Source organism: Plectropomus leopardus, chromosome 15 (genome assembly GCF_008729295.1).
Source record: "Plectropomus leopardus isolate mb chromosome 15, YSFRI_Pleo_2.0, whole genome shotgun sequence".
In the NCBI taxonomy this organism is placed as follows: Eukaryota; Metazoa; Chordata; class Actinopteri; order Perciformes; family Serranidae; genus Plectropomus; species Plectropomus leopardus.
In genome coordinates this window covers 4,140,697-4,165,455 of record NC_056477.1, presented here as the reverse complement: position 1 = coordinate 4,165,455, position 24,759 = coordinate 4,140,697, and the positions used below count along the sequence as shown (strand labels likewise).

Sequence of the window (24,759 nt, the reverse complement as noted above, 5' to 3'; positions counted from 1 at the left end):
TCTCATCTTTTTATCTAAACAAGATGGCAGTGATATTATATTAACGTCCCCTAACGTTGAAGAACTGTTTGTTGTGATTATGAAACGTGGAAGTTTATCATAAAGGACAGGTTTCCCTCAGTGTGCCGTCTTTTATCTGACAGCGTGATCACATGTCGTGTGCTGCTGTCTGCTGATCTTCATGTGTCCTGCTGTCGGTGCATCATAGTGCTGCTGTCGCGTCACATCTCAACACTGAAGCCTTTGTGCCGTGTGTGTAATTGTGTGTGTGTGTGTCGACGCTGTGCTTCATAACAGAGTGTCAGCTCGGCTCAGTTCATCGGGCCGTCATTCATTTAGCCGATAACGAGCGAGGACCGTGAATTGTTCGCAGATTGACTGAAAGAAGCTGTTGTGTTTCTGTCAGGACGGTTTGTGTGACACCACAAGGCCGAGTTGCACAGTGAATAAGCAGTTTTTGGTTTGTGTGTGTGTGTGTATATATATAATGGACTCAGAGGTTGCTATAATTGTGAAATAATCAAGCTTTATGTTGCAAGTTTAAACTGAGCAGTGTGTACACTATTGTCCTCACATTTTCACTGACAGAATGACTCACCTTCTTTCTCCTCCTCCTTCCGCCTTCATCAGGGAAGAAAAAAAACTGACTGTTCGATAGTCAAAGCATGTTTGTTTAAGCTGCATAACAGCAATCAGTACATTGAATGACACCTCAGAAATTGCTGGTAGTTGCTAGAAGTCCTGCAACTTTCAAAACTCTGCAATCCTGTAGGATTATAGCAGGTTCAGTCACTTTCTCTGTGTAGAGAGCTTTTCCATTTTTGTCCATCTTGTGAAATCCCGTAATAATTAAAGCAAATCTGTACTTCTTGTTTTTGGCAGATGGGATGATTGAATTTAAAATATAGTTTGAGACAGATTCAAAGGACCTTGTTTTTGCCTGCAAAATGACCATTTTGTCACTGCGTTATGTTGAATTTGTGAAGAAAACTCTGTTTTTCTCACCTTCACAGTGAAGGTAGAATGTAGGAAATGGGATTTTCATAAAATTTTCATAAATTGAAGTAAACGTGGGCCAAATTTAACAACAGTAAAATTATCAAAACATCCGCTCAATCTCTCACACAGCTCATGCAGCATAATCCAAAGTCTGATTTATTGGGTTGTAAACTCAGTGCCTCCAATACATGCATTTTTGCTGAAAAACTACGACAATTTAAAATACATCCGTACAAACAATCTCGTGCACGGCCGGGAAGCGTGCCTGGGAACAGGCATGTGACTCAGGACACATTACTCGTAGCCTGACGTGTTTTATATTTCAATGTTTTTTGGCGAAAAGGTTGTGTTTGGGAAGTATTGAGCATTGTATCCATCATTCATGAGGAGCAACTTCTTAACCAATTTTTTAGAGGGACTGATCCATTGCAGATGACTTCCAGATCAGGCATCTGAAGCGTTAACCTGCTGGCTAAACTGTTCCAGTTTCACAGGTTTTATAAAATAGATTCAACGTTTGTGTGTCTGCCTCAGGTCCTGCAACCTGTGGCAGTTTAACAGTTCAAACAAAACTTCTGCGTTGTGTTGCACAAGAAATACAAGACGTTAGACTGAGAGCAGTTACATGCAGTATAATGTTAATTATCTACAATATTTAATATTTAATTTAATTGGTAGTACTGAGTGATTACTTTAAGCCGGGGATACTCAACTTGCTTTGCTTGGGGACCACTTTTGCAAAATGTCAGGAGGCCAGGGGCCAGTTGCAACATGTTTAAAGGATTTTAGGACATTTCTTGGATTTTGGGACATTTCCACGATTTTAGCACATTTCTAGGATTTTAGCACATTTGAAGGATTTTTTGGACATTTCCAGGTTTTCAGTACATTTCTAGGGTTTTAGCAGTTTTCTTGGATTTTAGCACGTTTAAAGGATTTTAAGACATTCTAGAATTTTTGGACGTTTATTGGATTTCAGGACATTTGTCAGTTTTTCCGATGTGAATTGCAAAATTAATGGGGGCTCCTCGGCAGCCTATTGGGGACCAGATTTTGCCGGTAGGCCGTAAATTGAGTGTCATTGCTTTAAGCTCTATAAAATCCCAGGATGCTGTTTTGGCTCCAGAGATTATAGCCATTATTTCAGTGTCATGTTTAAATCATAAACATGGCTGTTAGAAACTGCACATACTGCTCACGTATCATATCATTATTAAATGAAAACAGACTGTAATCAGGCTTGATTTTTAGATCCTAGTTGTTCACTTTGTTTTGGAGCCAGTGGCTCTCCCAGCATGCACCTGGTGTTCCTGGACGGCTTACAGTTCCTTACATGGTTTTTAAACTGATGTGCGGTCTCTGGGTTGGATTTGAATTCCTGACTTTTATCTTTTCTGCTTGGCATCTTTGGAGCTGGTTTTCCTTTTACAGCCGGGTTATGCAACACACCTCCACCCTCCTCCTCCTCCTTCTGCTGCTGCTGTCATAATCCTTTTTAGAAAACTACTTTCTTCATGATAACAGACGGCCTTTCACTTATATGCACACCTCTGTGTACCTTGGTTAAACTTTGATCATCAATAAACACTTATGATGCATTTCCATCAGCTTTAAGTAATAAACACTGAACCTACTCTTTGTCTAATAGTTAAAGTGGAACGTATTGACGGAAATGCACAAAGGAAGTTTTGTGCAATCAGTCGACATTTACTGTTTACTGTTCAGGTGATTTTACTTTGTAATAAGAATCTGAAAAGTAACCATAGCTGTCAGAGCAAAACATACAAAAATTCCCTCTGAAATGTAGTGGAGTAGAAGTATTAAGTACCTTTAAATGGAAATGCTCAAGTAAAGTACAAATACATAAAAATGTATTAATTTAAACGTTAAAAACCAAAAAGCTAACAAAATTATTATTTTTAAGTATATTCTGAGGTCATTTCTGTAATTTTTTAAATCTTATTTTTATTTTTATTTATTTATTTTTTAAATTTTTTTTAAAAATTTTTTTTAAATTTTATTTTATTTTAGTTTTTTTAATTTAAATCTTCACATGACTTCAGAAAAAAAGTTGCTGGGAACTTGCTGTATATGATGTTATCAGTTTCAGCTTCAGTTAAATATTCCAAATTCTAAATATTGATAGATTATCATTTTTTTAATCAATGCATATCGTTTATTGGTCTCATTAACTACTAATTATCGGTATCGGCCTGAGAAAACTAATATCGGTCGACTCTTGTTTTTTACTAAGTTTGAGTAACTTCTTCTTGCCATTTTCTTATGTTTTTTAAAGAAATCAATCCAGTCTCAAGCTTCAAAGGGTTAAATTAAAAAAGTTCAATAGAGTCTAAATTTGTAGTCCATCCATCCAGAGTGAGGGAGGCCGAGCTGCGCATGTCTCCCTCCTCCCTCCTCTTCCTCCCCGCCTCTGCTCTCACCTCTCAGCCAGGCGGAGCCGCCGTGCTGCTGCATGCTTAACGGAGGTTCAAGATGGACGCCAAACAGGGTTAGTCTGGTCATAATCTTTTGTTTACCGACCCTCTCTCTCCTCATTTACATGCCGCATTTGCGTACGGTTATGTCGCCGGTTTAGTATTTGCATGAGCACCGGGACTGAGGCTGGATCCAGCCCGGGGAGGGAGGGAGGCGGGCTGGGGCCGCCTGCGGAGGTCATGCCGGACGGTTTGACGTTTTGTCCCCGCGGTGAGCACCGGGCTGCCGGCGGGGGGCTTGCAGACGGCATGCCGGGGGGGATGATAAAACTGTTAGGGACGGAGTTGAAGAGAGGGCTGGTGATTAAACTCGGTGAAACGAGATCAGCGGGTTTAGCTGGCCCTGATGCGGGTCTATTTTTAGCCAGGCTTCGGCGATGCTAGCACGCCTGCTACCATATGTAGCCAGGCAGCCACATTTGGACCGCGGACTCTCCTCCTCCTCCTCTTCCTCCTCCTCCTCCTCCTCCTCCTCCTCCTCGTGTTGGCTGCTCGGACCGTGTCTCTACATCCAGACACTGGCTCTCTTGTTAAATCTGCTGCTGTGGTGCTAACAGAGCTAACATGCAGTTAGCATGTTGAGCCGTTTGATAATAAGGGGAGAGCTAGCTGTCAGCTAACGTGCTAACGAGCTGTCAACGCCCACATGTTCGCTCCGCTGTGCTCAGTAAGACAGAAGCTTCCCGAAAATGCAGCTGCTTTTTCTATCGATCATTGTGTTTAAATAACTGTCAGTGAGCCAGCTGACACAGTGTTTTACAGCTGTTTTAAAGCAAACAAGAGGCCTTGTTTTATCTGCTCTGGGATCAGCATAAAGTTTATGTACTTATTTAACAGCAGCAGCAGTAAAATCCATTTTAAAAAGCACCGTTTTTAACATAACTGTTAAAAACAGATGAGCTGATTTTACAATGTGTGGCAACAGTCACAGATGTGTGTCTGTCAGTAACATGTCACTGATGTCAAACACATAGTTAAAGCTTCAGTGATGGTTATTTGTAGGGGTTGATAAGAGATATTTGAAACCAAAATGAATTTACAATAAAAATGTTAATCTTTTGTCAATATTTAGAATTTGAAATATAACAGACTCGAACTATAAAACTTTGTTTGAATGCCTTTGAGCTAAATAATGGGAAATTATTGATTAAAAATCTACTAAATGTAAAGGTAATATTATATAAGTGTTTAATAATATTAACGATGTTATGACATTGGGAAAGAATCAGAAAACTTAGTCACTAAAAAGTTTGAGATTACACAGTTAACTACTGAATAATGCAGAATTTACAATAAAAGAAATCTGGGTCGACCGTTATTGGTTTTTCAGGGTCGATATGTCTAGTTAATAGTATTGATTTATTCTGCTGACCTAATTTTCTGCTGCTAAATATCCAGAAATTGTCCATGATGCCCATCATAATTTCCCAGACATTGAGATGTTTTAAGGTGTCTTATTTTGTCGGACAACACAAAAAACAATGATATGCATAATTCTAGTAAAAACTTGCAGAATGGTTACCGGTGCCACAGATGAGCTGATTAAACATTACACTGAAATGGTCTCTTAACATATGTAAACTATGATGTTGCGTTAACCCTTTTAAACCTGGAGCAACACTGCTTTTCTTGTGTTGCTTTCAGATGCCTTTCACAGGTATTTAAATCTTTGAGCCCAGATCAGGTTGGTGCAATTTCCTAAATGTCTTGGAAAAAATACCCTTAAAGCTAGGGGAAAAACTATACTTATCACTGTTCGTACATTCGTGCCAGTTTCTGAGAATTATTGTAACATGAAAAGCTCGTACTGCTGCAACCCTAATGTGTGACGCTGTTTCATTAACCATCACGTTTTTTCATTTTCTCACTGCGTACCGTCTCTACAGCCATGTGTGCCAGCTATCTGAAATTATGTCTGAATAGAGTTTTTATCTGATTTGTTTAGAAAACACCAGGCCAAAATGCCAAAAAAGTGTTATGGTCCTTGGGAAGTCATGGAAATTTTTAAAATTTTGTCCGTTTAAATATGTGGGAACCCTGAATCTAACTGATGTACGTAGATTACATAGTTACGGTAGATTTGCTGTACATTGGTGGGCTTCAGTGCTGGTTATTATTGTCATATTTTGTGTTCCAGTCAGAAAACCGGCAGTTGTTTTGAGTTGCAGAGATGCGTGAAATCAGCCGCTCATGTCTGCAGAATTACGTGCAGGTTTCCTACAGTCGAAGCAGTCAGTCGGATTTGTCCACTTGGCAACAACTTATCGCAGGAAATCTGATTTGAGGTTTTTAGCCCCTTAAGCTCATTTATTGGCTTTTGAATATTTTGGTCAGCTGCCAAACGTATCGCGGCCGGTCAGTCGGCCTGTGGTGCTGACCAGCATTCACCTGCCATTGTCTCTCTGTGCGTCGGCTGCGGCCTCGGTTTGCATTTTAATGCTGCTTTGCTTATCAGCAACTACTCTTTATCTCTGGATGTATCTAAGACTGTGAGACTTATTGTGTATTGCTCTGTGATGCTGATCGTGAATTTAAAAGTGAGCCCTTAATTATGACGGCTCTGTAGCTGTAATTTCCGATAAGCCAGGCAGAAACATTAAACTGTGAGATTCCAGCGTGCAGTTGGACACGCTCTCGTCATTCAGAGCCACAGAGTACAGCATGTGTCGGCTGTGAGCGACGTCAGCCTGCAGGAGACCCAGGACTCCTTCACTGCTAATATTGTCCGCTGACCTGCCTGGAATTCCCTGGTGAAATATAAGCATGCTCAGCGAGCGACTCAGATCATGAGCTCAGCTGTCTCTCAGGAGAGTCCGACCCCTCACCCACCGTCTCCTTCACCTCCGCCACCCGTTTATATGAGTCCTTAGAGAGTGAAGGAGCTCCCTGCAGCACCCATATGTCAGAGAGACCCCAAAATAACTGCTGCCACTCATTGTGTTTTTGGCTGTTTTTCTAAATAATTTCATAATTAAATTGATAATTTCCTAAAAATAGAACCAGATTGATGCCAAAATCAATATTGGATGTTTTAGGAAATTCTAGTATTTTTTTTTCAGTCATACCCAAGTTTAAATACATTGTTGGTGTGGTAACGGTGCTGCCTCTGAGCTAACGACGATATTGCTGATTATTGATAAATATGGCAAATTTTGCTTTAATTTTGTAGCACAGGTGGTGCTTCAAATGTTGAATATTTCATAATCCATTAAGTTTTTTAAAATAAAACATCAGAAGGTGAAACATGCCCACCACAATCAGGTTTGTCAGGTTTTACAAAATTAGAGATGGAGAAGTAGAGAAGTAATTTCCATATTCAAGGACTCGTGTTAAATTATTATCGAGTACTTGCAAAGAAAAATTTTGTGCAACAGTAGGGTCGGAAATTAACACCCAAACAAATACTGGGGAAGGGTTTGGGTTAGCTTACCTTTCTGGCTGCACAGACTGTAGAGATTAGCTATGATACATGCAGATATTCATAGAAAGCAGTACTGGATGTCATCCAGAAGACGTAAACTTTTGATAAAGAACATAGTCACCTAACTTTTCTATTCATTATGTTTTTTTTCCCAAAACAAGAAAAAAAAAGAATACTCTGTACACTAAACAAATACTGGCATACACATCAAGTACTTGAATACTTAAGCTCATCCCTAAACAAAACTCAAAGATATATCAGCAGTTTTACTTGAAAATGTACTAAAAATAGTTGCAGATACATTTTCTGTCAATAAATTAATCATTGCACCACTGGATGGAAATCAGCCAGCAGTACATTAGCAGTTTTTCACAGCCACTGTGCTTCATCACAGCAAGACATGCTGACCGCGCAGCAAACCATCCACAGGCTTTTATTGTGAAGCAGTTTTAGAAATGTCGACCACCAACACTGCCAGAGCTTTTTTAGAAACGCTGCTGTTCAGTGAACATTTTTGGTGGCGTCTGGTCGGTGGATCCATTTAAAGGTGATAGATAACTGACTCTTCCTGTGGTTTGTGCGGTTGCTAAAAGCCCCGCTTTAAAAACATTTGATGACGTAGTTTATTTCTGTAGCGTTTGTATCTTTCCTCCATGTTGCTCTGTGGCATATAAATGCTTTTTTAGCAATTTAATATTTGCTGTTTTCTAATCACAGGTGCAAAATGCAGCCAAAAAGTTTCAGAATTAACTTCAAAATCTCAAAGTCCCTCTTAAGAAATGTATTTTCTTTAAGATTAACCGTTATTGTTTTTCTCAAAAGTTTTGGAGGCAGTTTTGTTCTTTATCAGATATCTGGCTGAAGGAGTCAGCGTGTTTATCCACAGCAGTCTGAATCAAACCTGTCATAACATCAACAGTGAGCTTTGGTGGACTTTTTGTGATTTTTGGACAAAATAATAAAATAAAGCTCAAAAGTCAAAGCCGATGACCTCCAAAAGTGCCGGCGGAGCTGGTGTTACGTCACTTTGAAGCTGTCATTGTGGCATCAGGATGAAAGTGGAAAAGTCCAGAAGGCGCAGAGATGAGGAAGTTTGTGAGTCAGGCTGCAGAGAGGGATGACAGTGTGTGACCTCTGACCTGCAGCAGAGCCGCAGCACAAACTTCACTGATGGAGGAGACACGAGGATGCTCCACCTCCAGACCCTCACATGCACCGACCATGTGACGGTCGGGAACTGAGGCAGAAAATTTGACTTGAGTTTTAAGCTGTCAGAGTGAAGGCAGAAACTGTGTTTGAAACAGATTTTCCCCGAGGACACTTAAACTAAACACTGATTCATTTGAGTCTCACGGCCCGCGACCATCTCGTGATCTCTGATCTCATCGTATGTATTCGACAGAGCGCGTACACGGTGCTTGAATTACACACTCAGAAATGTAAGTCCTGAAAATGAGAATACTTAAATATAACTGAGTGGACAGCAGAATGATGAATTATTTTATTAATTATAGTGGTATAGTAGTAAATAGTTGGCGCCTGGATGTTTTGCTAGCCTGAAAAACGCTCACGCCAGTGTAGAGTCAACACTTGACTTAATGATTCGTTGATTTTAGGCTCTGGTGGCATTTACAAATTTTTACAATTTCCTTGGAGAAAAAAAATCCATACATGAAAATAGAAATGAAGTTCACTGATGTGCAGGGCTGAGCGATACATGGATTTTATCGAACATTTTTAAAATGAAAATCTAGATTTTGTCAATAACTTGCTTCGCCGCTCTCTTTCAGCTTCCGTAGTTCATAGTGGGCTGCACCCTCCTCCCAAGCTTACCTCTTAGAGACACACACACACACACACACACACACACACACACACACACACACACGACAACATGACAGGAAGTGTCAATGTCAATGAACATGGAACTGACGTTGGACGACGGTTGTTGGACTTCAGAATTGGCCATTTTTAAGCTGGTTTAACTGCAAAACTCTACAATATGTGATCCTGATTTGAAGCCCTCCACATTTTTAAGTTTGCCTTTTTTAATTTTCATTGCTAAAATCAGAGCATAACATGTTTTGAGGAATTCTTTGAGGGGAAAAAATAGATTGAAATCGTAACTCGAGTTTGGTGTGAAAAAATCAGAGATTTTATTTTAAGGCGATATCGCCCAGCCCTGCTGATGTCAGCTCCTTAATAAATTGTTGGACAAGTTAATAATAAATTTTTAACTCTAACAATGACAAAAAAGCATGTTTTTCCATAATTAGAAGTTTTTATATCCATAATAACAGCACAATAAAAGTAATTTAAGTATTTGAGCCACAAATAAAATATTTCTGATAATAACTCAATACTGCCTTAAATTAAAAATGCTCCGACTCCCTTTTGTTGCAGTTTAACAGCCAAAACAGTTCAATATTAAACGTAGCATTAATGCTGCACAGACTCCAGGCTTCGTCCTGTCTGCATGATTGACACTAACCGTCGCTCCTCTTCCTCCTGCAGTGGTGGATCTCCTCTACTGGCGTGATGTGAAGACCACGGGCGTGGTGTTCGGCGCCGCCCTGCTGCTCCTCCTCTCCCTGACGGTTTGCAGCATCGTGAGCGTCTGCTCCTACATCGGCCTGGCTCTGCTCTCAGTCACCATCTGCTTCAGGATATACAAAGGCATCCTGCAGGCCATCCAGAAGTCAGATGAGGGACACCCATTCAAGTGAGTGCCAGAGAGAGAGAGGCAGGAAGTTATCAGCGTCAGGACGGCACCGAATGATTTACTCCTCTTTAAAATAACTTTATTTTACCACAGACACCTAGTTTTATTTAGCCTTCCTTTAGCTGTTAAATTGATATTTTTCCTTCAATAATAACTATTTTAACCCTTTGAAACCTGAGCAAATTGGCTTGATTTCTTCCAAAACATGGAAGGAAGGCAAGGAACAAGGAAAGAAGAAATAACCCAGAAATTAACAAGAAATTATTAAATAGTACAAGAAAATTGAATATTAAAAAAAAAAAAAAAAAAATCCAAAACAGACAAAAGAAAGTGAATAAGTGTTTAAAAAACCAGAAAATTTCTTTAACATAATTTAAAATCTGTAATTATGCTAATTTTATCAGGTATAATATATTATGTTATTCTTTACAGATATGGGTTATTGGACAAAAATTGATTAATGTAGCTCTTACATCTCATGTTGACACTTTTTGGTCACATTGTTAGTCTCAGAAATACTAATGCAAGAAATAAGTAAAAAGTACAAGAAAATTACCTGAAAATTAGTTTAAAAGAAAGAAAGTAATATAATATAATATAATTTTAATATGGAATTATGATAACTATAAATACAGTTTTTCCCTAGATTTCAAAAATAATGTAATTATTCTTTGCAATTTGTGCAGCAATTTTTAACCAAGTTGCTCAGTGACTTTTTCACCATGTTTTTTTTTTTTTTTAAAGCAGGTTGAGCTCAGCCAATCACATCACAGAAATCAATGACCTGATTAATCCTAATTATCAGTCGATGCTGCAGGCAGTCTGCTGATGTTATAATGTGTGTCAGCTCCAGATTACGTGCTATTCATCTCTAATTTTGTATTGTGATGGTTTTAAAAACACCCTTCAGCCTCGAGTTTATTTGGGTTTTTAGCAACACTATAAGCAACTACATCTCTGCTCCGGCAGAGTATTGAGCTGCTTTACCGAGCGGCTGTTGAGTGATCCTGCTGGTTCCACGTCGTGTTGGTTAGTTGTTGGTTTGTTCATCCTCCCTCTGGCTCTTTTTCAAACCCTTCTTACTGCGTGTTTTTTCACCTGCTGCTCTGCAAACTGACCTCGCACATCGGAGGCCAATTAGCTCAGATTAACATAAGCTGGAGAAAATAGTGAGCTCAGAGAGTCACATTACAAGCCGATTTCTGCAGATTTTACAGTTTCTGAACCTCTTTGAGAGAAAGGAAAGCTGCGTAAAAGAAGCAGGAGAATTTGTTTCAACATTTCTGCAAAGATCTTAAAGTGATTTTATCGAACATTTGGCATCATTTTGGAAGTTATGTTTTGAGGTAAAACTCTTTGTGGTATATGCTAGGCTTGTATCAAGGTATTACAGTATACCAGGATATTTTTAATAATAATAAAAACTTTATTTAATAGCACCTTTGAAAAACAGATGTTTATATCGTGATTTCACAGAAAAAGTAATGACAGGAACTCAGGAAATAATAAACATCAACAAACATGCCAACAAGAGAAACGTCTAGAAAAATCAAACAAAAAGACAAAAACAAAATGTAAACACTAAAGTCAACAAGAATAAAGCAAAGAAAAGTCAAAAAACGGGCAGATGTCACAAGGTAATTAAAGTAGTAAATGAGTAAAGCTTTAGAAAATATAAGCATAAGAGCAATAAGGGAAGACAAAAATAAAATAAAAGAGAAGATCACATCAGTGGGGATAAAACAAAGATAAGAAGATAAAATCAGATGAATAAGAGATAAATGAACAAGTAAATAAATTAAAACATGGATATAGAAGGATAAAGAACAGTTAAATGGAGTAAGAGCAGCAAAAAGAATAGAGAAATAAATAAATAAATGAATAAATATTTAGAAATACAAACATTCAAAAATACAGAAGCAGACAGATGAATAACAGCAAAACTGGTGACTTTTATTCTGTTTTTGTCAAGTTTGAATTAAATGTTTTACCATGAGTTCACAATGTAATTAAGTGTGAAAAAGTGAGATCTGATTTCTGAAGGAGTATGGTTGTTTTTTCTGATTAATTAAGGAAAATAAGAATATTAAACATAAGGAGGAGGAGGGCTACTCTGGTGAAATGTCAGCAGGTGTGAAAAAAATGGCGCTTAAGCCAAATGTAAACATTTTTAACTTGTGTTTGATCGAGACATTTTCCACGCTGATAAAGTCATCGTCGTTGTCTCTGCTCCTCTGCCGTCCCCCGCAGGCAGTACCTGGACCAGGAGGTGGCGCTGTCCGAGGATATGGTCCACAAGTACAGCGACATGGCTCTGGCCAAACTCAACAAGATCATCGGTGAATTGAGGCGCCTGTTCCTGGTCGAGGACCTCGTCGACTCCATCAAGGTGAGAGCCCGTGGACGGACATTTTTACCTGAAGTCGTCTCTGCTCCAGTCCTCTGTGTCTCCCCTCCCAGGATCTCAATCAAACTCCAGAGCCCTTCATTATTTTTGGGGGCTTTTTCAGTACAAACGCGCTGAATGTGCTTATAAAAAGTGCTAGCAGCCGGATGGCGTCCATGTTTGTGTTGGTAATAGAGCGCAGTCGTCGTTCTGCTGGTGAGGTCGTCCTCCACCACAGCGTCAGTTTATGCTCCTTTATTTATAAAAAAAAATCTATATTTTAGAGCTGTGCTTCTTCACTGGTCTCACGATTGATTGGATTACAATTATCAAGTCAGTGATTCGATCCCATGATGCATCACTCATCAATATTTGATATTAATGCACCTGGCTACTTTTTCATTATAGATACATGCAAAAATAAAATAAATATGAATCCCCCTTTTTCAATTCCAAAAACAAAACTGTCTCTGCAGTCTCGCTGCTAGCAGCTGTCTTCTGCTCTGAGAAAGGACACTGAACGTCCTGAACGTCCTGAACGTCTCAGACTTTTGAACTGTAGAACTTTATTATCCAGCCGCGGCTGGAAAATCAATGTTGCGCGGCTGTAATTGATCATGTGCTGTCGCTGCATCGATGCACAATCGTCAGCGTTCACATCGCGATGCATCTTAGAAACGATCATTCAACACGACTACTGTGCCGTCTATTAAGTGATTTTCGAGAAACAACCGTGTATCAGCACAACAGACGAGGAACAAAAATATATACAAACCTGCAAAAAACTGCTGAAGCAAACTTTAGCTGCTGCACAGGAATTAATGAACCATAAACGAAAGATGTATTTAAGAAAAAGATCAAAGAAAATAACCGTATTGTGACCTAAAACAAACCTTAACCTCGCCTAACTTCAGTCCCAGAGCTGGAGTGTCAGCCCTTCAGAGTCCAGATCCCAGAGGGCCCCCAAACGCTCATCAACTTTCCAGGTCCTTTAAGGTCACAGAGAAAACTCTAAACGCTGTTCTGTGTTTCATGGCTTCATACGATCATATCAGTGTTTATCAGTTATGCTCCTTCCTATTAAAATATTCTGCCGTCTGTTCTCGTAGACGTGGAGCTGCTGTGCGTTCAGTTTTTTAATGTCTCGGCCGTGTTAATGGGCGGCACCTCCGGCGGGTTAATGTGTCTGTGGATCAGAGTCGGTAACAGACGAGCTCTCGGAGCTGTGCAGCTGTCAGAGGCCTGTCGTCACCTCGCTGCCTCAACCCCCCAAACCTGCAGTCCAAATACAGACCTGCGAGTATCACACTTCCCTTAGAGGGTAACGAGTGTGATTCTTTAATCCCATCAGCAGCGAGATCGAGCCTCGGGAATGTTTTTCAAATTCTCCGCAAATCACAGGCGTTTATGTCTGGACGCATTCTGCAATATTCTGTTATTCTTTTGCTTGAGATTAATTTCCTGTCATCAGTTTATAAACACACCAGCGGCTCATTAAAAGGTCACGATCCTCGGTCACGAGCCTCCAGTCAGAAATCTAACTGTTTAAACTGTCTGGTCTCTAATCTGGCAGCCACGTCGGCTCGGGGCTGTTTCCGTGTTCATCGTCAACATGAGCAGAAAACTGTCGCATTATGTCACAGCGAAGTAAGAGCTCATATTAAAACTGCTTCAGGGATTAAATCTCAGCGTCACACAACAATCAGATGTGTTTCTGCATCCTGATCCTGTTTCAACCCGCAGAAACAAACCAGACGACGGTTTCAACACCAAAAAACATCATTTTCTGACTGGACTCAGAATTAAAGTCCATTTATTACTAGTTTTTTTTTCAAACGTTACTCATCTGGATCTTCGAACGCTGTGATGTCGCCTAAAAAATAGGTCCTAGATTTAGTGCTGAAATGATTTTTTGTTTTCATGAACTGGTTATTAATGTTTAGATAATAGACTCTTGTTTAAAAACATTTATTGAGCCAAAACTTGAAATTATTTTCAGGCCTTTAGTGTGAGGGGTTCTGCTTTTCTCTTTTTATATCACACTAAAATTAATATCTTATCAGACAGTCTGAGGCAAGTTTTAAAAGATGATTTAAAAACTAACAAAAAAAGTACAGCGCAAAATAAGAGCTGGACCATGTGGCAAAAAATATGAGGGGTTTTTTTTTGTATATTTCTAAATATTTGTATTTATCCCAATATATATTTTGATAATGCTGCCAGTCTGAGGAGTTTTCTCTGAGGGATTATCGGTCAAACTTTAGAATTTAGTTTATTAATATATAATATAAAATCACGTAAACATTTAACTGTGCAAACATGGCTTTGGTTTGAATTTATTTTGGGATAAAAAAATCACTGAAACACACGTAGATGTAAACATCTGACTTAATGTAACGATGATGGTGTGGATTAACCCTTTTTACACACTTTCCATTCTTCATTTTTTGTTAATTTTGGCTGCGTTCATACATACGCTGTAACGTTTGGCAAAATTGTGTATTTTTGTTCAGTCTTTCCAGCTCAGCTGCTACATGGAAACAGTCGCTACATTCATACTGTTAAGTGCCAAAGAATCACCATTGAAACCCATTCAAAGTGACGTTTTTCATCCCAAAGCCATCAAAGCATAAAGACGTGACTTGTGTTATTTCTGGTGTCGTTCTGGGCTTTTGCTTTGAAATTTGTCATTTTTATTAGCATTGCCGCAAGTGTAGTTTTATCACTGAGCCCAATACTAAATAATCTGATGTCAGGGGTTTCTCAGATCTCAGCCGTGAACTCTGTGTGTGAAATTATTTTATAACCGAAAGAAATAATCAACAATCTGTGGAAATAAAACACAAGCTGAAATAAACATTTGCACAGAGCTCTAAATAGTTTTATTAGCTATCAGTATATTTAAAAGAGGGATGAGCGCAGTCGTATAAATAAAAGTATTAAACACGGCCGAGATATTTGATTTCAGATATTTTTGATTGTTTATAAAGAGGAACAGGCGGCTCGTCTCAGAAACATTGATTCGGTCTGATCAGTTTTTAGATTTGCTCTTTTAGTGTCTCGGTGTGTTTCCACGGTGACTGATTTTTTTGAGTTTTAATGCGTGACTCATTTTTTTGTCACAGGAATATGAATCGTGGTGCTCTGAGATGTAGTGGAGTTAAAGTGTAAAGTAAAATTTAAATACACAAGTACAATTTTGAGGCACTTGTACTTAACCTAAGTATGGTACTTTTACTTTACTTACTACCACTGGAGACGAACTTTACTGATTAACAGCACTGAAGAGCTGCCTATTAAATGCTGCATTTATTAGGTTTAAACCCATAAAAAACACAATGAAATAACAAATAATTGTTTTTATTATCAGGTTTTTTCCATGCTGTAGAAATGCAGCTTTTTACAATCGTAGCACATTATTACTACGTTACTACAAAACTAAAAAGAGAAAAAATCAAAGCAAGAATACTTCTCTGTAAATAAATGGTCATCTATATAAAATGAAGTATATTCATTGCAATAAATGCAAAAAATGACAAGTATTTAAAAGAAGAAAAAAAACACACAAACTCAAACTACATGTTCTGCAAAAATTCACTTGATGTGATGAATCTTAATCCTGTTCATAGTTTATAACGGGACTCCGTATATTTCAGATGCATGCTGCTGATCCTTTAATGTCGGTTATTCTGTCTAATGGACGGCTTAACATCCGTCTTATCCGTTATTTAACGCTCGGCCTCTTAAGGTTTTTCCATAAAAAGTGAAATCCACTTTTTCACACTTTAATATCACATCCTTTATTTCAGATCGTGCTGTTTTTGATGTTAATAGTGAATTTGTTTGTTTTCCTCTGCAGTTTGCTGTGTTGATGTGGATTCTGACCTACGTCGGCTCCTTGTTCAACGGGCTCACTATTCTTATTCTGTGTGAGTGTCAACATCAGGCCTTCATTTCCCATCATGCTGTGCAGGTTTTAAATGACGCTAGCAATTTAAAAATGTCACCTTTCTTCCTCTGGCTCCATCTGCTGGTGAAATTAGGAGCCACGCTGACTTGTTTTGGCTGAAGAGTCGTTTGAAAGAACATGAAATGTGAAAGACAGTAACTTTAAACTGTGATCTGTGTTTTAGTTTCTCTGTGATTTAGTGTTTTTATTCCGACTAACAGGAAGCAGCAGGCAGTCAAACATCGTTTCTTCTTCTGTCTTCTTCAGGTCTGATCGGAGTGTTCACCTGCCCGATCATCTATGAGAAACACCAGGTAACAGCCACACGCCTCGCCGTTATTTCAGCGTTTCCTGATGGTGTTTTTACACAGAAATGAATAAATGAACCTGTTTTTGTTTTTGTTGTTGTTTTTAAGAGATGTGTTTAAATTAAGCTCCCTTTTCTGCTCGTTTTCTGACAGCTGTGTGTGTCTGTAATGGGTCCAGGTGGACTCTAGATTCAGTTTAATTACACTTTACACACAATTATTTTATATTATTTTATTTTATCTGTCTGTTTATTCACACAATAAACTAAAAGAATGACTTTTAATTAAATGTTATTATTTGTCCCAGAGAGCGAGCTGTGTTAAAAAACAGAAAAATAAAATTAAAAGCACAAATAAAATGACACAGAAACAGTCGACATTGATCTGTGTCCACACTGATTAGTTTAAAAGTGAAGAGTTCAGTCTGGTCATTGTTACACTACTGCACTTATACTGCACTGTACTGCACTGTACTGCACTGTACTGCACTGTACTGTACTGCACTTATACCGCACTCTACTGTACTGTACTGCACTGTACTGTACTGTACTGTACTGCACTGCACTGTACTGCACTGCACTGTACTGTACTGCACTGCACTGTACTGCACTGCACTGTACTGCACTGTACTGTACTGCACTGTACTGTACTGTACTGTACTGTACTGCACTGTACTGTACTGCACTGCACTGCACTTTTACTGTACTGTACTGTACTGTACTGTACTTTTACCTTACTGTACTGTACTGTACTGTACTTTTACCTTACTGCACTGCACTGTACTGCACTGCACCGCACTGTACTGTACTGTACTGCACTGCACTTGTACTGTACTGTACTGTACTGTACTGTATAGTACTGTACTGCACTTTTTCTGTACTGAAGTAAAATCCTGACGTTTGTGCGTTTGTGTTTTCAGGCTCAGATCGACCACTACTTGGCTCTGGTCAACAACCAGGTCAAAGACATCGTTGGGAAGTAAGTATTGTGTCCGTCTGTCCTCCAGAAATGTTTTGAGTGGACACAAAAACACCAAAATGATTATTAATAACCTGCTGAGACCAAGAAGAAGCAGCCAAACAGCTGACCAGATGGTGGCGCAAACGAGCCAACTGGTTTTAAACTGAAAGGAGACAAAAATCTGTGAATGTGGACAGAGACGTCTGAACAGCTGTTTTTGGTTTTTCTTCATGACTGGTCCTAAAGGTCAAAACGTTTTTTTGCTAATTACTGCATATTATTTTTATTCACGTTTTACACAACGTCACAACTTTCTTGGTGTTGGTGATGTACGTTTACTTTTACTGTAGTAATGTATGAAGTACGGAGGTAAATACATGGCTGAATTTAGGGACTAATATGCCATTAAATGTACCAAAATAATATTAAAAATGAATTTAAGCTTTAATTGTTCAAATCTGACTAAAATGTGAAGTTTAAATTACATAATTAAATGTAAAAATGAATAAATATAGATAAGTAAACAAGAAGTTTAATAGAGAAAAAAAAGCAAATTAAATCTGAAATATCAACGTTTGCACATTCTGTCTGTTAATTAGTGCCTACATTTATTTTAATACCATTTTTGGTACATTAAATGGCATACTATGTCATTTATTTATATTCATTTATTTAGTCTTTTTTTTTATTTTGGTAGGCTTTGTCTAATTTTAATAATTCTTTATTTAATTTATTTTTAATCTTTATTTTATACCTAAATTATTGAAGATTTTAAAGATTTTACTTCTTTTTAAACAATTTCTGTCTTTGAATCCTTTTTTTTTTTTTTTTTTTTTTTTTAACTTTCTGTCGTTCTGCAGGATTCAGGCGAAGGTTCCCGGGATGAAACGTAAAGCAGAGTGAAGCAACGACAAGTCAGAGTTTGGATTCAGGACGTCCTGAGAAGGAAGAAGGGTGGAGGGGAGGAGGGTGAGGGCAGGTGAGGGCGGGGAGGGGGGGTGGATATGAAGGAAGGCTGGAGGCGGCGAGGAGGGGTCTGGCGTGGACGCAGCCCTTCTAACTTTATTTGTCAAAATAATAAAACACTTTTTTTCCAGTTCAGAATTCCTTTTTTTTGTGTTTTCTGGAAATGTTGAAGCAGGTCGGAGTTCAGCTGAGGTTCACGACACCGAGGTCGGCTCGATGATGCACCTTTTTTTTTATACACTTCTAAATATCAAGTTTGAAACGTTTGTTTCTGTGAGACGTTGAAACTCACAGAAACACGTTTAAATCTTGAGTTAACCCTCCCTCTCCCCACCCAGTGCATTGTGGGAGTTCAGATGCTCCCTCAGTTGGCTTCGGGTGTTTTTTTTTTTTTGTTTTTGTCTTTTGAGCCGGGCGGATTTGTTTTCTTCGTCTGCTGTTTTTGAGAACGACCTGAGCGAGCAGCAAACAGCACCTCATTTGTATTTTCTCTTTTTTTGGGTATGATTACTGAGTTAGAAGTATTTTGTGATTTTACTGTTTAACTGAAGCACCGTCGTGTCCCTCAAGCTTCGAGCTCGTGTCCTCGCTAACCTGCTGCGTGGTTTCGCCTCGATGTGATGAATTTGTGAACGACGTCTTTGACTCCTGATGAGGCGGCGGGGGAGAGGTGGGGCAGAGGGGTGGGGGCTTGTACTACCATTTAAAAATGTCATCGCTTCTGAGTAACTCTAGCTAGAAACATCTAGAAAACCTTTGCCAGACAAATAAAACACATTAATTACATAAGTCGTTATTTCCATGTCATTTGCAGCTGTCTAGTAATGAAAAACTCTGGAAGAAACACGTTTACATTCATCCACATCAGATAAAATACAGAAAAAGTTAAAAAAAGAAGAAAAAAAAAGAAATGGGATTTAAAGAAAAAAATAACCATACTGTCTGTGGAGCCAATATCTTAATAAAGTTGCAACTTGATGTGACTTTGATAAACCTTCGAGCATTTGTTTGTTATGCAAGTATAATTGTGAATGATAAACTTCATACTTCAATTGTGACGATAAAAAGCTTCCAGCCGGGAGCCGTGTTTGTGGAATGCATTGTGAGATGTAAACAATTATCAATAAAGCTTCTAGAAGAAGAAAGTCACGCCCCCTCATCTGTCCGTCAACTTCTGTCCGCGATATATGGAAGCCCATTTCCACCAAAAAAAAAAAAAAAGATGAAATGCAGAACAGATATTATGAATATGAAGTAAAATGTGAAACGGTCTCAATTAGTAAAACTTTTGAGTTAAGCCAAAATTATGACCACGATTTTGAATTTGTCGTTCAAAATATTAAGGCACTAAGTTAAAAATGTCATTTTCATATTTGTCAACAAAATTGAAATATAGGATATTTTTGACTTAATGCTCTAAAATCAAGATGCTACATCAAAAATACAAGAAATTTGACTATTGGAGCATGAATTATGAGGCATTACAGCAGAAGTTTTACTGATTATGAGACTGGTGTTATTATGACAGTATGGTGATGAAAATAAAACAGAATATTTAGTGATGCTTGGCTTTCTAAAATTGTCAGATTATAAATTAAAATTTTTGCCTAAAATACAAAAGTATGCTCATTTTAAGTTTTTCATACTATCTCAAAGTATCGTTTAATATTTCATTAGTTTTCAGATTTTTTGACATTCATAACATTTCTGTCAAAAATGGGCTTCCATAATTGAAGGCTTCTTGCCAGATTTTAGTTTTCTGCTGTGCAGACGAGACTTTAAGTTGGTTTAAAACTGTTAAAATCTGCCTTTAGTCACTGAATGATATTTTTATTTAAGGGGAACTACACCTATTTTCAAAATTCATACTTTATTCCACTTTGGGGACGACACATTTGCAATTTAGTTATATTTGCATAAGGACAGTGAAGTTTTTTAATCTTTAACATTTTGAATGCCAGCTGCTTAAAAGACTCCCCTCCTTTTACATTTTAAAAAAAGCTTTTAAAATGTTGTCTTTTATACTTTTTTACTGTTGAGATTTTTAAACTCAAATTGTAATTTGGCAACAACTGTTAGAATATGCCAACATTATTCTCTGTTTAGCAGACCCCAAAGGTTTTTGTTTGCGTTATGTTTGTGTTAATCATTTGTTTTGCAATTTAATTAATTTTACATATTTTTTTATATAAAGAAATATATTTTCTAGAATTTTTATATATGAAATCTGAAGCTCATATTGTTTTTTTTTTAATTAACAGATTTAAAACAGTAGATTCAGTGGTCAGTACATTCAGTTTATACATAAAGGGGCAAGTCATGACCAACATTTACAAATGTAAATAATGAGCAATTCACCAATGACCAATTAAATCAGATTACTTGGTCGAAGCTACTTGTTCTATAATTTAATTTATTAATTACGATCCACATTTCTCCAGGTATGAGCAGTACAGAATATATTTGGTCATTATTTCAGTTAAATTTTGTATTCATAAACAACTCTAAAAAAAAAAGGATTAATATTATATATTATCTTAAAATAATATCAAACTTAAAAATATGTAATGAAAAAAAATAACCAAAACTATTAATTTATGTAAATCTTACAAATCTATAGTAATCTGGTAAACCTCTGTTCATACTTATACTTGTGTCTGTTATTTATTTATTGTCTTTCTTGTTTTGTACAATTTTGTTTGTTATATATTTATTTCGAACATGACAAATAAAATAAGACAACAAAAAAAAAAAGAGAATAAATAAATAAAAATGCCAATCGGACACATATTTTAAACCCAGCAATCTCTTAAAAGTTATGCGCACGAGTTAGAGGGACTAGAAAATGTCCGTTGCTAGGTCGTTACTAAGGTCCGACCTACTTGCTGGACTCGAAACCACGTTTCATTTCATACAAGAATTTACCGACCTGATTGTTTTCCAGGAATTAGTCAGACTCCGTGTGTTTCCATAGAAACCGGCATAAAAGTCACTTAAAACTTTTATTTTGAGACCAGGTGCCTCAAAACATGGAATATATTTTGATTGAACATTTTTATTTTTATTTGAATAATCGCAATATTACACGAGAGGGCGTGGTCAGATGACGTAGGAGCATTAAAAACCTCCACCTGAACGGAAGTGGACTGTTTGAACAATATGGCGCCAAACGTTTGCGGAGACAACAGCGGCGTCCCGTCGCTGTGTTGAAAAATGTCTCTAAACTTCAACAAAACTGATGATCGCAGCCTCTGGATGTCTGGATTAAGCCGTCCGAGTGTTTTTGTGCCGTTAATCGTTATTTTGGTGAATGTTTTGCCGCTGATTGTCCACAAAGCGACCGAAGTTTAGCATGCTAGCTGCTAACGGACGGACGTTAGCAACACGGCGCGAGCGAAGTGACGGTTTGATGGAGATTAAACTGTTTTTTGGGAGAAAGAGTGTAGATGTTTGCGTGGAAACGACGCGGATGGTGTTAGATTATTTTTTTGAGCACGAAGAGGAACTTTCTGGATCAAAAGAGGAGCAAAACAACAACAAAAAACTACCGGACGGATGTTTTCATCGCTCAGCTTCAGCTGCTGCAGCAGGTTAGTTCACTTGTTTGTCTCACTGTTGACATGTTTGTATAATATCTGAGGGCGGCTCTATTCTGAACTGTACGGTAACTGAACGGCGATGAAATGGTTAAATGTTTCTGTTGTTTGTGACTGTTTATTTATTTATTTCTCGTGTTCAACAAACAGCCATTTAAAGTTTTCGCTGACAAAATATTGCATCTTGGTGCAAGATTTTTTTATTGAACTTTATTAGTAAAAACAAACAAGTTACGTTAATATTGACACTGAGATTATACAACTATTACCAACAAAATAAAAATGTATGAACGGAAACGTAGGTCGGACCTTAGTAACGCCCTAGCAACGGACACGTTTTTCTAGTCCCTCTAACTCGTGCACATAGCCGACTTTAAAAAGGTTTGTGGGGTTTCCCAAACTGAATAAATACAGCAGATATAAACAGAAATGCTTAGCCTGCTCAGTCTTGTTAAGACTAAGATAAAAAACATTTTCCATGTACAGATTTAGCGATTAAACCTGCAAACTTTACTTGTAATTTTAAGCTAGTATCGTGTCAGAGGATGACAAGCGTTTTTAATAATTCGATGCGTAAGGTAAAGTCCAAAAGTCAAAATTAATGATAAAAAATGGAGGTGTTGTCGTTTCCAAAATTCATTAAAATGTTATCTAGAGAAATATTCTGCTTCTTGATGCCAGCCGATCTTCGACCGAATCACAGCCGTGACGATATACAGCGTAACACACGACCTGGAGTGTGATAATGCTTTTATACAACAGTTCTACAAGCGCCGTTCATTCGTTTATAGTAACAAGCCACAACAGATTATGATTTTTTTGTCAATTTAATGTTTTTTTTTGGCTCCGTGGACACAAATAGTTCAAATAGTGGACGTGACAGCTGTTGCCTAGCAACGGGTAAACATTTTTCTGCATGCTGCTTGCTAATTTTTGTACGTGAAATCAGAGTCGGTTAACAGACGCTTTCTGTGATTCAGATAAGTTTAGTTTCATCAGACGTTTTGTCGCTGCAGCGCGTCCGCCCACTGCCGTGACCTCCGTCACCTCGAATCCAGTATCTGTGTGTGTGTGTGTGTGTGTGTGTGTGTGTGTGTGTGTGTGTGTGTGTGTGTGTGTGTGTGTATATAGACGTAAACAATGAAAACAAAAAAGTGAGTCTTGCAGCCAGGTCTGCCTGTCTGTAGCCCCGCTGTGACCGCCGAGTCTGTACAGAGTCGACGTGTCTGACGTGGCTCGGTTTCCGCTCAGATACTCGGCCACCGTGTATTGTCTGTTAGCACCGATGTTTGCTTTGAGTATTTATGATAGATGTCCAAAAGTTACTGTGAGTAATGTAACTAACAGGTGTGAAGTGGAGTGATACATGCAGAGTTAACAGTCCCAGTGATGTTGTACTGTATATCAGCACTCATGGCCTCTCGACCAATCAAATTGCTCGGTCAGATAACCGTATAAAGCATATTTGAGCACGCTCTAAAGTCAGGTTGTGTGGTCGGTGTTGCGTGTTGCCCGGTTGTGTGTGTGTAATTGCGCACAGTGTTGTTGTTGTTGTTGTTGTTGTTGCTGCTGCGGCTGTTTGCTATCCTCCTCCTCTCCCCGTGCGCTCCCTCTGCCCTCCTGCCCGCACACGTGTAGCCAGCTCCCTCGTTGGAGAGCGCAGGTGAGGAGGTGCGGAGTGAGAGGACGCTCCCTCTGAGGTGCGTGCCGCACGGGCAGGAGGCAGCTGGGCAGCCGGGTTCGTGAGGTTTTCTCTTTTTGTTTTGTTAGTTGTCTTTTTCCCGGCATGTTTACGTTGCTGCGTTTTGCTATTTCAGTTTGTGTTGGAGGTTTGGTTCAGTTTTCGGTTTTGTTTAGGGAGGAGGCCTGAGTGTGACGGCCCTTTGTGGCCGGCTCAGCGACTTTCCACATTTTTGTTTCTTTCGTGCTTCCCTCTTTGGCTGGTCTGTTGATTATTTATCTTGATCTGTTTTCTCTTACAGAAAGCCACCGAGAAATGTTTTCAACACCATTGATTGACAGTAAAAAATAAAAGTTTTTGTGCTTTTACACTTTTAAAACTGTCTCTGGCGTCCTTCATGTGTTGCTGTCTCTGCTGAGCCTTAGTTAGGTTTTAGAGGCCGTAACAGTCAGAACTACTTGTACTGTTTATCAAATAGTTTCTGCCTCAGGTTGAGTAAACGTAAAAATAAACACAAGGATAAAATGCAAACAAATTAAACAAAAGCAGGAATTGTTGAGTTTCAGCTCATTTTTCCAAGTGTTCAATGTGGGTTTAAAATATCTGCATTTATGTTTGAAAAACTTTAACAGTTACGACACAATATTGAGAACAAAGTCCGCGTCTCTGGGATGCACGATATTTTTCCCCCTAACATTTGAAATGCTGATTTTGACATCGTGAACTGATACCAACATCGATGTATGAGAAATGAAACTGAAGGCACCGGACGAAGAGAGAGGGGGAGAGCCGGCATCAGGGCGAGGCTGACCCGACTTGGACCGAGAGCTGTTCCTCTACCAATCCTTCTTCACTCTAAAGTCCGCTCGCGGGAGGATAAAGTGGATGCGATGAGACTGAGGCTCACTCAGCAACAGGAAATCAGACACTGCTATATGTGCACATCTTGACAGAGACATGGTTAACCCCTAACATCCTGGATCAAGCTGTTGCACTGGATGGACGGACCTTGTTGGGAGCCATAAGGACACAAGACTCTGATGCAAATTCAAAAAAATGCACTGCAAGAATTGAATGATGTCATCAACAGCAACATACCCAAAAACCGGACTGAGTCGTAATAATATCTGCTGCTTTTAATCACCTCAGCCTTCAGCTCAAAAATACAGCAGGATGCGTTGATACCAGGGACGTAACGATCATCGCGAGGCAGTTAAAATCGATACAAAATATGTGAGATTGATGAGATGTTAAATGAACCACAATCCTTTTTTTT

At 38.5% G+C, this 24,759-nt stretch overlaps 1 protein-coding gene across 2 annotated transcripts in view; it reads left to right on the top strand.

Moving 5' to 3' along the window:
• Nucleotides 1-19,351, top strand: part of LOC121955015 (reticulon-4-like) — a 43,849-nt gene extending 24,498 nt beyond the window's left edge. For both annotated transcript variants that reach the window (XM_042502790.1, XM_042502791.1), the window contains exons 4-9: nucleotides 9,430-9,637; nucleotides 11,888-12,026; nucleotides 15,883-15,952; nucleotides 16,240-16,286; nucleotides 17,200-17,258; nucleotides 18,101-19,351. In XM_042502790.1, coding sequence (XP_042358724.1) covers nucleotides 9,430-9,637; nucleotides 11,888-12,026; nucleotides 15,883-15,952; nucleotides 16,240-16,286; nucleotides 17,200-17,258; nucleotides 18,101-18,143 — 566 coding nt within the window. In that variant the 3' untranslated portion in view covers nucleotides 18,144-19,351. The remainder of the gene's footprint in view (nucleotides 1-9,429; nucleotides 9,638-11,887; nucleotides 12,027-15,882; nucleotides 15,953-16,239; nucleotides 16,287-17,199; nucleotides 17,259-18,100) is intronic.
• Nucleotides 19,352-24,759: the final 5,408 nt, after the last annotated feature.